The sequence below is a fragment of the Varroa jacobsoni genome, unplaced genomic scaffold (assembly GCF_002532875.2).
Source record: "Varroa jacobsoni isolate VJ856 unplaced genomic scaffold, vjacob_1.0 scaffold_873, whole genome shotgun sequence".
Taxonomy (NCBI): domain Eukaryota; kingdom Metazoa; phylum Arthropoda; class Arachnida; order Mesostigmata; family Varroidae; genus Varroa; species Varroa jacobsoni.
Window position 1 is genome coordinate 175,768 of NW_019213775.1, and position 15,707 is coordinate 191,474.

The 15,707-nt window shown below is 40.9% G+C and overlaps 1 protein-coding gene and 1 long non-coding RNA gene across 4 annotated transcripts; both read right to left on the reverse strand.

Moving 5' to 3' along the window:
- LOC111264561 (uncharacterized) lies at positions 1 to 3,281 on the reverse strand. 3 transcript variants are annotated; one of them, XM_022840583.2, is made up of 4 exons: positions 3,072 to 3,281; positions 2,279 to 2,461; positions 787 to 1,952; positions 1 to 292 (listed from the first exon to the last, which is right to left on the reverse strand). In XM_022840583.2, the coding sequence occupies exons 1-4, from the start codon at positions 3,084 to 3,086 to the stop codon at positions 196 to 198; spliced, it is 1,461 nt and encodes a 486-aa protein (XP_022696318.1). In that variant the 5' UTR covers positions 3,087 to 3,281; the 3' UTR covers positions 1 to 195. The 3 variants fall into 3 exon arrangements, with proteins under 3 accessions (XP_022696318.1, XP_022696319.1, XP_022696320.1); XM_022840584.2 differs by having other exon boundaries at positions 2,279 to 2,446; positions 3,072 to 3,280; XM_022840585.2 differs by having other exon boundaries at positions 2,279 to 2,374; positions 3,072 to 3,279.
- A 7,189-nt stretch (positions 3,282 to 10,470) lies between these two features.
- Positions 10,471 to 14,361, reverse strand: LOC111264565 (uncharacterized). Its single transcript, XR_002682931.2, has 3 exons — positions 14,296 to 14,361; positions 11,803 to 11,857; positions 10,471 to 11,305 (listed from the first exon to the last, which is right to left on the reverse strand). It is a non-coding gene; the product is annotated as an uncharacterized LOC111264565 (long non-coding RNA).
- Positions 14,362 to 15,707: the final 1,346 nt, after the last annotated feature.

Below are 15,707 nucleotides of genomic sequence, written 5' to 3' on the forward strand. Positions count from 1 at the left end.
TTATTATAATATATAAAAGCTATATTTTAATTTTTTATGATGACACACGTCAGTCAGCCAGACGAGCTAACAAAAAAGCCGTATATATATACACATTTATATATACATTGTTATGAATATATACGTATCCACTATACTAGATCTAGAATCAACTATAAGGGAACAATACACAATATTTTCATTCAGAATGACTAATTATGATTCATAGCTGGTGCTGGTGGTGGTGGTGGTGTTCTTGACCGATTCTCCCACAGTGGTCACGATTCGGTTTCTTTTTTGCAGTTGCCTGTGCCTAAAATAGAGTGAGGTAATTTATTAACTCTTATTACATAAATGCATTTATTTCAAGGCAGGACAAACCATTGTATTCAAAGTAGTAGTAAACTATCTCAATAAAATGCATTCTGGAACAACTGGTTTTAGTAAATTAGCCATTTACCTATTAAACTAGCAGTATATCCGATATCTAAGTTACGCTTTGATGTAGACTTGTTACCAAGTGCTCGACGATGCAATCGTTATCGTTATCAAGAAGCAAGAAAAACAAAATTTTGTTTAGTTATGTAATACAATTTTTAAGTGCTCATATATAAAATAGGTGCTTTCGGGTCAGGACCAACAAGTGTACCTGTTAAGATTAGAATTATGATCATCTCATCAATGTTAATTCATGTTGTGCTATTTTCTAAATTATTGAAATAATCTTGCTAACAATATTATTTCAATAATGACTGACCTTCAACACAGCTAAATCGTTAATAGTACTAAGGATTGTTTGTTACCTACATTCGTGCTATCAGCTTCTCTCTCCGTATCCTTATTGTCCTCTGCCTCTTCGTCGTCCTCCGCCTTATTCTCCTTGATAACTTTAGTTTTGGGTTTGATGATAAGTTCGCTTTTGGCCTGCAGCGTAGGTTGAACGAATTTGACCGCTTCCGCATCGATCGTAATCGGCAAATATTATCGCTTGCCTTACTGTGTGTCTTTCGGCTGGTGCTGCCTATTATCTCGGCTGGCTCAACTATCGTGACAGACTTCCTTACAGTTGAACGTCCTTTTTTGACAACACCATTAAGCAGGTTACCCTGAACTTCAGCTATCGCCGGGCTCGTCCGATCGCCAAGCTTCGTCCTGCTCTTCGCGTCCATAGATACTTCGGTAAATGGCGGCACATCGATGGAGAGCCTCTGGACGCTATTTAAGGCGAACTGAGACAGAAACGCTTGGGCTATACCAGCAGCGTTTTTATAAATCGTTCCTTTGACATCGGCAGAGAGTCGCTCCGTATCTTTTACAGCTGGCTTGATCTGTTTTATGACTCGTTTCAAAATATCCCCAAATAACGCCACCTTATCGTGCAGTAGCACGATACCACCGTGACTGGATGTCAGTTTTTGAGCCGCACTCTGCAAATGCTTCAACACCGGCTCGAGAGGATTGTAAATGACTCCATCAGCTAATGCCCAGTTCAAAATTTTTTCTTGCTGTGCAATAGCGTCTTCACATAGCTGCTTGACTTTTTGAATACGTCCCGCGAGGTCTGCTTCAAAGCCTGAGTCGAGTCTCAATCCAAGTTCCCTTACACGAAAACTCTTTAGCAGTCCCTCGACGCGCTCGAGTAGAGCCAGCTTGATTTCGACGAAGAAACTTAAATTGTGCTTTAGCCAACAGATAACCTTATCCTTCGTGGATGGGCTAAATCGAAGAAGTTCGAAATAGAACGATTTTCCTTTATCTCTAACTGGTGTGGTCTTAAGTCTGTCCGACGGCAGCTGATAGAGTCGATTAACTAATAGTTGTTTATAAGCGGCCAGACACTCAAATTTGGTTAAACTTGCGCATGCCAACTGGTCGGCAAACTGTAGGGGCAATGGCAATAACAGCACGATAGCCATCATCTGACTAACGAAATGAAGTGCAGTAACTTCTGCCGTATCTACGACCGGTCGCACCTTAATATAGAGACGGAACACAAACTCACCTGCATTTGACTTGTAATCTTAAGGTCGTTCGCGAAAATTGCGGTTTTAAACTTAAGGATTCTTGACTGTACGACGTATCTGACACAGTTCTATCTACTTTAACTTGGCTATTCTAGTTCTACTCCTATTCAGCGTATGAGTCGAAGATGTAAGTGACATTGGTTCTGAGCAAAAGTTAGACTGTCGTAGCGGGGATAAAAAAAAAACATCCTATCAAAAAACCTAAAGATGTCTTCGGCCGGTGATTCTCAATAGTTAGGGAGAGATTTTGATTAAAAGCGGAAAAATAATTTTACCATAGGTGGTGTGGCTTGCTTCGCGCGGCTGTACGAACTCGAAGTCCTAGTCACGAAGCGCTTAACAACACTAATGTTGATAACGCGTGGTATAAACTGTGAAGACGAGAGAAGGCTGTCGATTTGTATAGCGTCGTTCGTTGACTTCGACGTCTCATCGGAAATTTCCTGACAACATGCAGACTATGGGAGAGCTCATACTGGATAAGCGACTAAGACGACATATTTAGTCTGTGTATCTAGCATTCATATGACTCCTAGATGTCCTAGTAGATTATTTTATTCTCTACTTATCAAAATTCAATTGGTGAACATCGATGATCTGTACCATGGTTTGGCGTACCACAATGCATAATACTTGAAGAATGTTACAGAGAGCCATTCAAGTAGGAAGGACGTCTTTTTAGTGCTTCAATATGACAGTTTCAGTAAACTAAACTAGCTAATAAAGCTTAAACCAAAAACTAACACCAGTTAGACGCATGGTGAAGGTCAGCTAAAACTTTATCTAAAGTCGCATGTTTCTGGGCGTGCGAAAGACTAGAATAATGTGAGCCGAACATTGGTTTTTCTAAAAAAAAAAAAAAAAAAAAAAAAAAAAAAAAGGTTGAAATTGTACCAGAACACTTGTTGTCCATTCAATACGATACCAGCGCTACAACGTTACCTATGACAGCAGACTGGTCGAATTGTTTCAAATACACGGCGTATATAAACCCTATAGCACGCAGAGCAGTCATTCGAATGCTTTTTTCTTTCGACATGTGAAAAATGGGAATAGCTCAGAACTTACTGAAACTGTTGTCATCCTGTTAAACTTCCTTTCGTGCCCTGCTAAGAAAATGTAGTAATCGAGTTACCAAAGATCTTCGCGATTCACAAATGTTCATCCAGCTTAACGTCGAACCACTGTCTGAAGCACCCCTTAGAGGGCTGCACGCAATAACGCCCGTACACAGTTTCGGCAGTCGATGTGACTCTGATCTGCTACGACATCGTCAGAAATAGTTGTATACCCTGTGCACTTGCCGTCACACGTTCATCTACAGGTTCTAATAGAGATTAGCTCGTTTAGAACACGAGGATGTAACGAAAGCTGCAAAGTATACGTTCATTCATCACGTTACCGTTCAGACCGGCTTATGCGGTGACCCACTCAGTGTCAACAGCCAGATTGTATGCATATAGAACATGCCCTATATGAACGTACTACATATGGAGGGTCATTGCCCGATGGCTTTTATGCCTTCGTAAACATCCAGGAGGCCTCCATAGATATCTCGTAATTGACAGATAGATACGAACGTCAATGCCGTAGGTTACTGTTAAATAGTTACTGATCTCTAATTAATAGTATAACGTACTGTTATTTCCCGCTCCCGAGCTAGGCGTCTAATTAACAATACAATAAATTCTTTTTGTAGTCGTTTTTAAGGACGCACTAGTTTGGATAGGACCAAAGGATAGGGTCGGTTCGGTCACTTCTGTATCTGGTTCTTTTCAATATCATTGAAAAGGAAAATTCCATTGTGCGTAAGTAACTACTATTCTGTTTTTCTCACTGACCTGGAAGGACGAAAGTCCTTAAGCCGATTTTTACATCGAGCCTATCTCAGACACGCCACTAATGAGAAGCAGAAATTAACCAGTCGGTTGTATTCACAGTAAGTCATATCCTAAATGCCATAAAAACACAATAATATTTATGTCAGGCTTGGAAGAGGCTAAAAAACCACGATCATGCCAGGAACAGAACCGAATCGTCTTTTAATATGGAATACTTCGGCTGTATACAAACGTTCGTAATAACCACTAACATCCATAATAGTAAATAAATTGAAAATAAGACTGTAGTTAAAAACTTTGCTAGTTATCGTCACTGACCCATCGTTGAGGACGTATACTAATTAATTGCGCCTGCTTGAAAAAATGTCCTAATTCGACTATTTCATATAATAATACACACACGTATCAACTAGCTACGTATTCGAACTCTCAAGCTTGTAATTTGGGCTCACTGATTTTGCGGATACGCAGTGCTAGAATCACTTATTCGGGGTTGCGCTGAGCATCATGGCGCAGAACTTTCGCTGAACTTCTAAGAAGTTCAGCTTATAACCACATCAGTACTAGGTCTTTTACAAATAAATAATTCTCAGAGACAGTAAGCAACTGTGTGGCCAGTAGTAGTAAACGTAATTCATATGGATCGTATCGGCACACAAGGCAGGTGCTTTGACCATTGCGAAGTCGCATAACTTCCTCAGGAGGCTTTCAGCTTCGTAGCGTTAAATTATATGTTGAAGGGCACAGTATATCTTGGGATATATAGTAAGTGACGAAAGCTATTTTTCTATTGGATGTCGAGCGTCAACAATATAAATAGTTCGCCTGAGAGATAACCATTTATATAACTGATCATCATCCTATACGATACGACGAACATACAGCATTGCTGTCTTATCAGCTCATCAATGCTGGATGGCCACTTTGCTAAGCTATATTCCACAAACTGCGCTGCACTGCTAGAGGGACTGTGCTTAAAGAGGAGAGAGCGCGATCTTATAGAACAGGTCTTTGTCGTAGCTTCATCTACTGCAGGTTATTCAAGGCTTACGCTCGAACAAAACACAAGACGAAAGCTTAAAAAAAAACATTAAAGTTTGGTAATCAAGCACTCTTTCTCCTCAGTGGAGTAGAGCAACTCTTCTAATTTATGCTACAGGCAACGGCGACCCAACCCAGCCCACCTTCTGAGAGGGTATTTAAAAAAAAAGTCCTTTACTATAGTCTTCTTTCTTATTTTTAAGCGAGTTTTTGAAAAATAGTATGGCGATTCCCTAAAAATGACACGAGTTTAAAAAGAACTATTCATAATTTGTTTCGTACAGAAACCACAATTTCTGATCGCACAGACACGAAGAACACAGGCAGGCAAGAGCTGATGACAATGTCGTCAATCAGGGACCCCCAGCGCTTTTATCTTTAGATCACTGTGCGTCTATTTGGCTTAAAGGTCACCCCTTGGCCGCATATAAGACATGACATAATTTAAAGTTTGTAACTCGCAGTTGACTTTTAGTTACTAATTTCATTGTACAGAGTACGATGACCCCTGAGCACTGAACCTTCACGTATGGCCGCAGTGGTCATCCGGGAGGAGGCCTACGGCATAACTAGGCGCATTTCAGTCTTCCGCCAAAACCCGTGAAAAGCAGGCTGACACTGCAGAGTGTTAGCCCCTACACTGCGAATTAATCTCACGCTAGCATTAAGTTGATGCGGTGCACAACACGTGCTACAAAGCCACCTCCCTTAGTGTTCTTTGAGAAAATCCAGCCCTTCTATTGGAAGGGTTTATATATCGTCATTCATGCACGACTGGATGTGATTAGGACTAAACTAATTTTATGTAAGCCGAATGAGGGCCCCGACTGCCAAACCTAGACCTGATTTGGCCAAGACTACGACTCACTGATACTTAGTTCTTCCCTTATGCTTTCCTTTACACTAGCCCAAATCTACTTTTAATAGAAGTACCGTTTAGAAGCAATGAGTTGCAGATGCCACCGATGCAGGGTAGCTAGGCTTCCACCGCGCCAGACGAAACAGGTCCTTGGGGCAAGGCATGACTTGCTATTTGATGCATGGACTAGTAGAAGTCCTCTTCCTTTATGTGGAGCAGAGTGGGGTGGCAGATGGGTTCATCTCTCGTCCAGTCCAGATCACGCAGGAACGCTTTCTTTAACCGTAGAGTCTGAAACACCACGAATTTTAGCAATCTGCGCAGAAGTTGGTGGGATAGTCCAAAGTTTCACTGCAAAAGAGGCAACGGCCTCGTTTACCGACATCAGCAGCCTCCGTTTTCCTGCCATGGGTCGGTGAATGTTTAGCATCGATCCGATTTCGAACGATGCTTTCATTGCTTTAGCGACTGCTTACCTAATATGAAGGATTCGTTTCATTGCTTAGTACATGTAAACTTCTAGATACCTGGCTTATTTCGCCATTCTGCATTAGAGGAATATTCGGGTGAAGCTTAACTTCTATTCACAGCTTCTAACTTAGCCGGGGCTTGCCTGAATCTGCTCTCCTTTATCCATAAGAATAACCTGAGTAAAGCCGGGCTTGCCTTGCGCTCCAAGCTGTTCAGATGTCGCCTGTACAGCGATAGATCATCGACATACGTCAAAAACTCAAATCTCGGAAGCAAGTTTTGTATATGAAGGATGTCGTTGTAAGGAAGATTCCACAAGACGGAAACAAGTATGGAACGTTAGGGAACTTCTCCAGCGATAACAAAGGTTGATTGCGACCTGTCGTTTGTCGCCATCTACTTCGCTATAGCTCTGTTCTTGCAACCGGTTCGGAAAGACCTTTATTCCTTTAAAGCGCTATTAAGATCCATCGAGACCACGAGGACTTTCTCCGCTAGATATGTGAGCGATTCCGCTACGCTATCCAGGAGATCAGCTCTTGCAGGGACTCGCTCAAACTATTGTAGCGTGAGTAGAAGCGCTTCATCCGCCTAATGTATATTCATAAGAAGCTTTTGCCGTTTGGGCTGCTGGTGAACGCATTGCCCCTATATACTATGCCCGTTGCATGCAGGGACCATCCTTTTATTTTCGTTGGCACAGCAAAACCAGCTGTCACATCTTTTTGTCATATATATCTCTGAGGAAGATGTATAGCTGCCTGGTAAAACTGCAGTTTACTTGATTTATTTTAGACATTAAAAGTACCAAGGTCCTCTTTGCTTGTTGCTAATTGTCCTTTGGGAAGCAGCGCCGCATCAGATTTTGTTTCTCCGCCGCCGTCGTCCCTTGCTAAAGTCTATTGGTATTCTCAGCCTCGGTGGGCTTTTATCTACATCGAATTATGTAAACCGTTTTTATAATCCCCTAAAGCCTATTCCATTATACATGAGTTCTTAGCCTTACTGCCCCCAGCTGTCTTGCTTTTTACGCTGGGCAGGTCACTACATTTGCGGTATGGCCAGCTCTCTCACAATTATAGCAAGTAGTTCGTCGTTGCAGCCCTTGGCAAAATAGTCCAGGGTACCGTACCTATAACCCCTCTTTCTTTTCACACCTTCTTCCCATTCGCTGACCCGTATTTAAGGCAGAAAAGAGGTCTGGGCAAGACACCCTGCTGATGAGTAACCTATCTTTTCCTAGCGTTTTCTCCGCAGCATTTTTATGCGTCCTTTTAACCCACAAGAGCGATAATACGCAGAGCCGGATCGACGTCTAGCAGAAACTTTTTGAAATCGTCGGCGCCCCTTAACTCCTATCTCCGCCTTTCTCAGGATTATTGTGCTGCACTGTGAGTCTTTGCGTGTTGTGTAGTATTCCAAATTTGAACCTCGCTTGTTATCGATAATGGCTACTTTCACCGGTACACTTTTCACGATAGGTTCCGAGAACTTTTGTTACCGGCCAGAGCTGCAAACAAGATAGCCTGAAATCATCTCACCGCTTATTCAGTCCGTAACACATTGGCTAACCAAATGAAACATGGTCTCTATTAGAGATGCGTATAGTTTAATGCTCGCTTGTTCTGCATCGACAGTCTCAAAAAGACGCATCGCCTTCACCGATTCTTCTCCAGATCCGATAATTAATTCGATGACAAACTTAACAGCTACTTCGTATCTTTGTCCTTTGGACCCTGGAACGTGTTAGGTATGCTTCTCAAAAAAAAATTCGTCATATGGGTCGTTCTTTTCAGTTGTAACGATTGTGACCGGACTTTTTTTTTAACTATACTGATTCCAGGCCATGTAGAGCGGCTATAGATACTATCGGGCCATTTTTCAGAGGAACGACATTAAATAGGTACCCTCTACAGGCCGAAATCCCTATGTTAATCCTAATTAAGCGAAATCCTTACTCCTGATTTCCTAGTGGACAATTTGCTAGTAAATTACGTTCCTTGTCTTTAAGGAGAAATCTAATTTCCCTGCCGGGTTTGGTCAGATTGTTGTAAAAAAATTGTTTCTCCAGTCCCTTATGACCGTCAATGCCGGGTGTTTCCGTTGCCCTTCATCATAACCCATGTCTATGGCAGTCGCTGGGTTCGCATCGGGGTCTCGCAATGTCTCTTGAGGCCTAGCTTGCTGAAGCTTCCATATTTCATGTGGCTACTTAAAACTTTGTCGGCCCCATATAGATCCATAGTTGATTTTTAGTTTCAATACTTACAAACACGACACGCTAAGATACAGCTAGATACATCAGTTTACAAAAAAAATATTACAGAGCTAACAATTGCTCGTCTTAGACCTACAACTCGATAACACTCCAAAGTTGAACTAGAGTCAGACACACGTGATCATCACGCATGAACTGTGAGGAACTCGGAAGAGTTGAATCTGGTGAACGTTACATCTTTCGAACGAGCAATGCGGGTGCACCGCCGGCGACCTAGCCAACTCTTGTACCTCTTTGTTGACGCACTAATCTTTCCAGAGGATTTTAGATGACCATTTGTTCTTTATATATTTTGTTGCTCTGTATGCGTTCGTTTCCTTCATGACCACCTATTTAAAGTAAATAAATGATGATTAAATAGATCACTATAGCTATTTCCGTAACAGAAGACTGTGCCGTTGAGCTGCACACACTAAACGGCCTTTTTCGCACATCAAGGCGTCTACGGTTACGTATGTGTTGTGCATATCTAGGCGCTCGAAAACATTAAAGATATGAAAAGTAAATAATTGGACTGGCTTGACTAATGTTTGTTTTGACTGGAAACGAGCATTATGTAAAGCCGAGTAATTGCTAACCATTTTAAAATATAAACGTTACCGCTGCACGCGACAACCTACTTAAAAAAAAAAAAGGCAAGACAGTGTTAGAAGAAGTTTATATTTCTAAGTCTACTTTGGACCGTGTCTGAGCGATTACATAGAATGTGTGACATCTTTTTCTACTCTACCACAGGATAATGTATTGTTCACTTTTATAGCACCTCGATTCTTCGAAAGTTCATGATTCAGCTGGGTTCCTCTCTCTCCTTCCTTCTTTGCATTTTCCCACCCGATGGGCAGTATACAAAAATCGTGTCGAGACCTTTGTCAAGCGTATATTCACTTATATTAGGTAGTACCTACAATGGTAAACCACATTTGCAATGAGACATTTATCAGATATACATAGGTAGCACTATTACAAAACTGATCACTATTCACATCAGAATTTTGACCAATTTATGACTTCATTTAGTCACGAAAATTGACCGAAGATACCGTCGGTCAAGGCAGTCTAAATCTAACGCACAGCAGGGGGCAAGGAAACAGGTAAAATACGTTTTAAAGTTAACTGATACTTTATGCTACGGCAGCTTAGCAGCGGGACCCTCTGTAGCGTATAGCCCAGCTAAGAAATACAAGGAAGTCAGTTACCGGTGTTATGAGCGATCCGGCTCTCTTTCAAGTATCCTTAAGCTAGACGACGGGGAAAGTAAGGACAGCTTTGACCAGGACGAATTTTACACTTAGTACGAGAACGTCCTATGAGTATAAGTATTTCTACGTTTCTAATAATTTTGTATCTATATCAACCAAGTATGCTGTTTTTATGGTGACTTACTAAATACATCATCATATTAATTGATTAATCATCACTTATATTTGATGTTATCATGATTTATTTAGATTTTTAGTACCATTATCGTACAGGTGCAGCACTTTGCTTGCCCCCGTGCGTGCATGCATCCAGAAGCGGTAGCTCACGCACTGGTTTCTATAACTTTGCAAATGTAAAACTTCAAAAAAAGAGAAAAAGAAGGCATACAGCTAATTCGAAGTTTTTTCTCAACAAATATGGTAGGCTGTTTCCCCTCTTCTCCGTTCGAACAAGACTAGTAATAATATACTGTAATGCTTTTTAACAAGTGTATTGTAGTCCTGTTCAGTTATTCGAAAAATTTAGAAAGCAACAAAAATTTGAAAGTTCTAGGATCCTTACTTACAGATTATTTTCTGCCAAAATAATAAAACAACAAGAAAACTTACAAAGTAATATTCATTTTATATTAATATCCCTAAAAAAAATGACAGATAGAAAAGTTTGGCAATCGAAGTCGCAACTGAATCGTTTCCGTGTAATAATGTTAGTTCTCGCTAAAATAATCTAGAAAATACGCTAACTCGAAAGACATCTGAGCTATAGAAAGAACGCCTGTTTATCAGATAAGCCCAAAATAGTGTACATTTAATGGAGCAAATAGATGAAATACATCAACATGCGATGTTCCTAAGAGTTTAGTCAGGTCCCCTGATTATTACATGATATATAGTAGCATACAAATTTACATTTTTTTTTTGCGAATCCCCAATTTTTTAGTAATGGATATATAAGTCGCATTAATCAAACAATGACTTCACATCAGTCTGCTAGACTTATCCTTTTATACTCATGGTATTTTCTCACAATAACGAGCTGAATTAAGCGATCTGAAAAATCTTCGCGAAATCCTAACCCAAACGTGAAGACACGTTAAAGGGCTATTAAATCTAGCATATATAATGCAAATATCTCAGTGACTCAGTATGCGGTAGACGCGCGAACGCCCTATACCTTCGCAAATATTACGTGGATACCCTGGTTAGACTTTTTTGTTTCCGATTTTGTTTCCGGAGTGACTTTTCGACAGTCGCAAACAATTCGTGCAGATCGTCAGAAAGATGGTTCATGCTGTGAAAGACCACGAAGTCAATAGTCGTTCGAAACTCAGCGAATGCGTCTGCTGGTGAGTGTCGAGTCTGAAGTGCCTCATCGAGAAGACGGATTTGCCTACGAACTTCGTTGAGTACCTGATTTCGGAGCACAAGCTGGCGAGGTAGCGAATACCACTCTTCCGGTACTTTGGAATCGTGTAACAGCTGAAAAACGCGATCAGCCCCTGCAAGATAGCTCTTCGCCTCGCCGAAATCGGACGATCGCTCTTCGCAGCTCATACCTACGACCACAGCGTCGTTGTCGTAACATCTATGATGTATAGAAAACAAACAGACGCCTAAAATAGAATAGAAATATGCTTACACTACAAGTTAATTCAAGATATTACGTTGCAATTTTGTATTTTTCTTGTAATTTTGTAATGCAATGTATTACGCGAACAATTTTTCTGAGGAAGTTTGGCCACAGAGCGAACGCTTTATGTATCTAAATTAAAATTGCGCCAACATATTGAATTTGTTCAACATGTGTTTGTAATAGGATTGAAGGATAAACGGCGAATTATTACGTCGCGAAATTTCACGTCTTTGGATGTACTATGTTGTGTCAAAATAGAGGTGTTGCGCCTGACGTCTCTGATGCCCTCATTGTTACAAGACAAATGGAAACCTGGCCGCGATTTTATAATGAGATCACAATTTATACGTTCTAAAATAATAATAATAATAATTAATACTTAATAATAATTAATAATAATACTTACCTTAATAATAATAATAACTGAAGAGAAGAACTACTTTAATGTCAATTTTATCAATTGTGGATTTACTTCACCTTTATATAATCGCACCCCGGCCTCCCTTTGCTCCAAATTACAGTTCTGACAGACCTGGAACAAAATAAACTATTGTCAAAAAAATTTTAATTTACGTTGAACCATAGAATGATATGGACTAGGTTTTCCGTCAAAGTGAAATAAGTGTATATTTGTATGTAACATTCAGGCCACGCTTCAAACACCCTCAGAAAGATACCGATACATAGATTTAATACCAGTACTACACTCGTTCGAATAGGAATTGTCTGAATGGACGGCGGCCAGTGCCACGCGCTTAAAAAAACTCATTTGGCTGCAACATCATGATGGCACCGTAACATCCCTCTATTTCGGATCTTGTGTATATCCATGTTCATCCAGTAATTAGATCTCTAGCGATGCTCCATGTGCATACAACAGAGACGCGAGTAATAACATTCCGAAGATCATCTTTGCCTATGTTGTTTGAAATAATTCTCCTACATTTAGTAGGCCCAGATAATCAGCTTAGAACAATTGGTCTCTAGCGCCATTGCTGATGCAAGATAGGTTTCACGGTATCGAGATTATATCGCCTGCTCATACACTGAGAGGCCTACGTACACTTACTTAAATATTTAATATACATATACATGTATGCGAATATATATAATAAGCGGCTAGGTCGCTGGTTATTGTGGTCTCATAACGTAATGCGTTCTCTCCCCCGATTCAAGCCACATGTGACCCATATCGTTCACCAACCCCCAGACTAACAAGCATCCCTGCGAAAGGACGTATTGAGATGATGTTCTGCCCGAAGAGAATTTCCTTATAGCCACTTCGGTAATGAACAAGTGTGAGAGCAGAGAGTTCCGGAAATAATAGCCTTAATACTGAACGACAAGTTTTTATCACACATAAAGCCGAGTATTATTTCTCCTTCTTTTTTTTTTCAAATATAATAGCCGTTTAGAGTAATATCATCTGCATTTATATTTATCTGCGCTTAATTCGGGCTGTTATTCAACTCTTGACTGTTGTTTTGTTTCCTGTAGGGACACTTTTAGAGCTTACAAACGCTCGAAAATGATATCGAGGGCGCCGAAAGTCTACACCGCGACAAGTCGCTAGTCTCAGCCGCAGAATGGTTCGCGCCGGAGCTGTTGCTGACGCTGCTTCGACCGTCGCCGCTGGGAACGCGACTTGTCGCGACTGGCTCTCCCTTGTCGCCACTGATGATCGTAGTGACCAGAAACAGTATCTGAACGAGCCCCCTCTGTGAGCTACCTCCAGGGGTGCGCAGAACGCACACGGGCGCTAAGATTGAATTCAACCTCGTTCGACTACTTAAGCCTCTAGCCGAGGGGGAGTACTTGTCTAACGCTAAACAGCAGCGCCTGGAACAAACTGATATCCCAAGATGTAGATTATGCACTGCGTTAAGCATGATCAGCTGGTAAACAGCAGCGCCTGGAATCAAGACACAGGGCTAAAAAGCGACACAGACAGAGATCTCGGTTGGAAGCATGAAGCGGGACGATAACGAGAGGAAAAGAAACGCTCAAACCGGCTTTTCAACTGGGTGCTTTCAGCAGCTCGTTTCCTGGAAACTGTCTGTTCACCGGCTCGTAGACATTCTCCTCCCCTCGCCGTCGCTGCAGTCGTTCAATTCCCCCTTTTTTACTCGTACGCTCATTAACATGACACAAAAGCGTATCGGTATATCAGCTCACTGTACCATGTATGTAGGTATCCCTATGTTGTATTACGAGCCGAAACGCTGGATGCACTAGTGGTCATCTAAAAGTAAATGTCGTAAGTTTCAAGAAAGTCGAGTACTCATATTTCCTTTGCTTAACCTTTACAGACGAACAGGAGTATTTGGAATCTTGTATCTAAAGGCTGATCTTAACATCGTTCCCGATTTTCTTCAAGCTGTAATCTTCATACGTTAATCGAAGCTGAGAAAGACCAGATTTTCGCCAAATGATTCGAACGATACCGCTACAAAAAGAGCAATTTGCATAGAAATGGTTAAATATGTGCGAATTGCTCTTCAAATCATGCGCTCCCTGATTAAAAGTACATTATCAGCGTCTACATTCAAATGATGAAAGATTCTATGCCATTAAATATCCGCATACGCAACAACTAGCGGCCGTGTGTTGAACAAAATTCAAAATGGTAATTTCAAACGACCTAGCACGAGCTCTCTGTTAACCAACGCTATGATGGCCTGCTGAATTTTTATGACGGTGCCACTACATCGGTCTACATAACACATATCCCTGTTCACTTGCTGTTTAAACAGGCAAGCTGTACGTAAACGTCCGTCTCACAGTGTGATCTTGCCAGACATCTTCTATTATACCGTATCGCACCGTAATTCTAACTAAGACGGAAGCCACATCGGCACTATCATTCTGTTCTACAGTAAACTCTAGCCAATGGTAAGATAGATGGATGATAGCTCACTTGAATCACGCCATAACAAACTTGTTCAAGTAAAGAAAATCCTTGAGACTTACATGGACACGGATTTATAAACGGTCTAGTAGTCACCTTCAGAGAGTAAACACTTCCTCTGTGTCACCCAAAATGTTTCAGGCATTTAACTGAAGACCAGTTTCAGTGTAACATCCATCTTGAGTGCTACTTTAGCCCCATCTTTGAAGTAGGTAAGTGAAGTGACGGCGGATTTGCATGCGCGATTATTCATTATAAAAACAGTATATTACAGTTTCCAAATTCTCCCCAGCGCCAATTCGTACGACCATCTATTCGTACGTTTCAAGGACTCATTAATGTGTGTCCGTGGCCATCTCTGTAAATGAATTGCGTACATGATAAAAACAATAGATATGCAATATTCGACTGCTCAAGTGCTTTCCTGCCACACAAATTCATCAATTCTTTAAAAGTACCTTGAGTTACCAAATAAATTACCTTGAGTAAGATGCTGCATAAAAAAAGTCATAGGACTACTATGGAGTTTGCTGGTCGAGACGGACCATCATTGTTTGGGTAAATGGGCGAAACGCAGGCCATTATGGTTAAACTGAAATACCTTAAGAAGCAGGCAAAGAATATTTGGCCATCTTAGAGACTGCCCCATTTTTTGTCGTTCTGCTGCCTAACGGTTCTAACTTCCGGAGTGGGAATCATGGAATTATTCATTAGCGAACCATGATGCGGGTACATGCCGAAATGTACCAACACCTAGTAACTATGAACTTGGAGGTAATCATGCTAACTCGTCAGAACAAGTTAATTGCTACATGAATTTTGCACATACCTAGGCACATCGAAGTGCTGTATAGAAACAACCTATTCACCCATTTCACTTGATCATACTTCCTAATTCCAGCGCTGCTTTTTCGACATGTTACACCTTTCACAAGTTAAACTTTAAGATTCAGACTTCATATCTAGCAGTATCTATTACGGAACGGCTCGACACAGGTTTCTAATAGTCTTCTCCTAAGATCCTAGTTTCAACAGGTTGGCAGTAATCTCGGCTATTTCCTGGACGTGTTTGATTCGTTCACCTTTTTTCCATAAAGGGCAACGTCAAACATTCAGTCTGAAATAAAGGTTTCAGACTTTTCAATTTTTGCACGGAATAAAATGGCAATCCCTAGAGTGCCAATTTTTGCCTTCGGCTCTAACTTATTTTCGCAAGTTAGTTTCAAAAGTTGAGCTTGGATCAAGATGACATTTTATGCTTCAGCTTGATCAGGCTTCATACTTCACGATCGAAAAGCGAGAAGCTATCTTGAACAACAGACATTTCCACGTTGATTTTTCCCTCGGAACACTTGACTGCAACACAGTATTATAATTTGGTTCTCGATGTTATCTATTGATAGAACGTCTTGATGCTATAATAGATTGTTTTATCTAATTTTCGAAATGTTCTGAACATCACTTGCAGGCATCG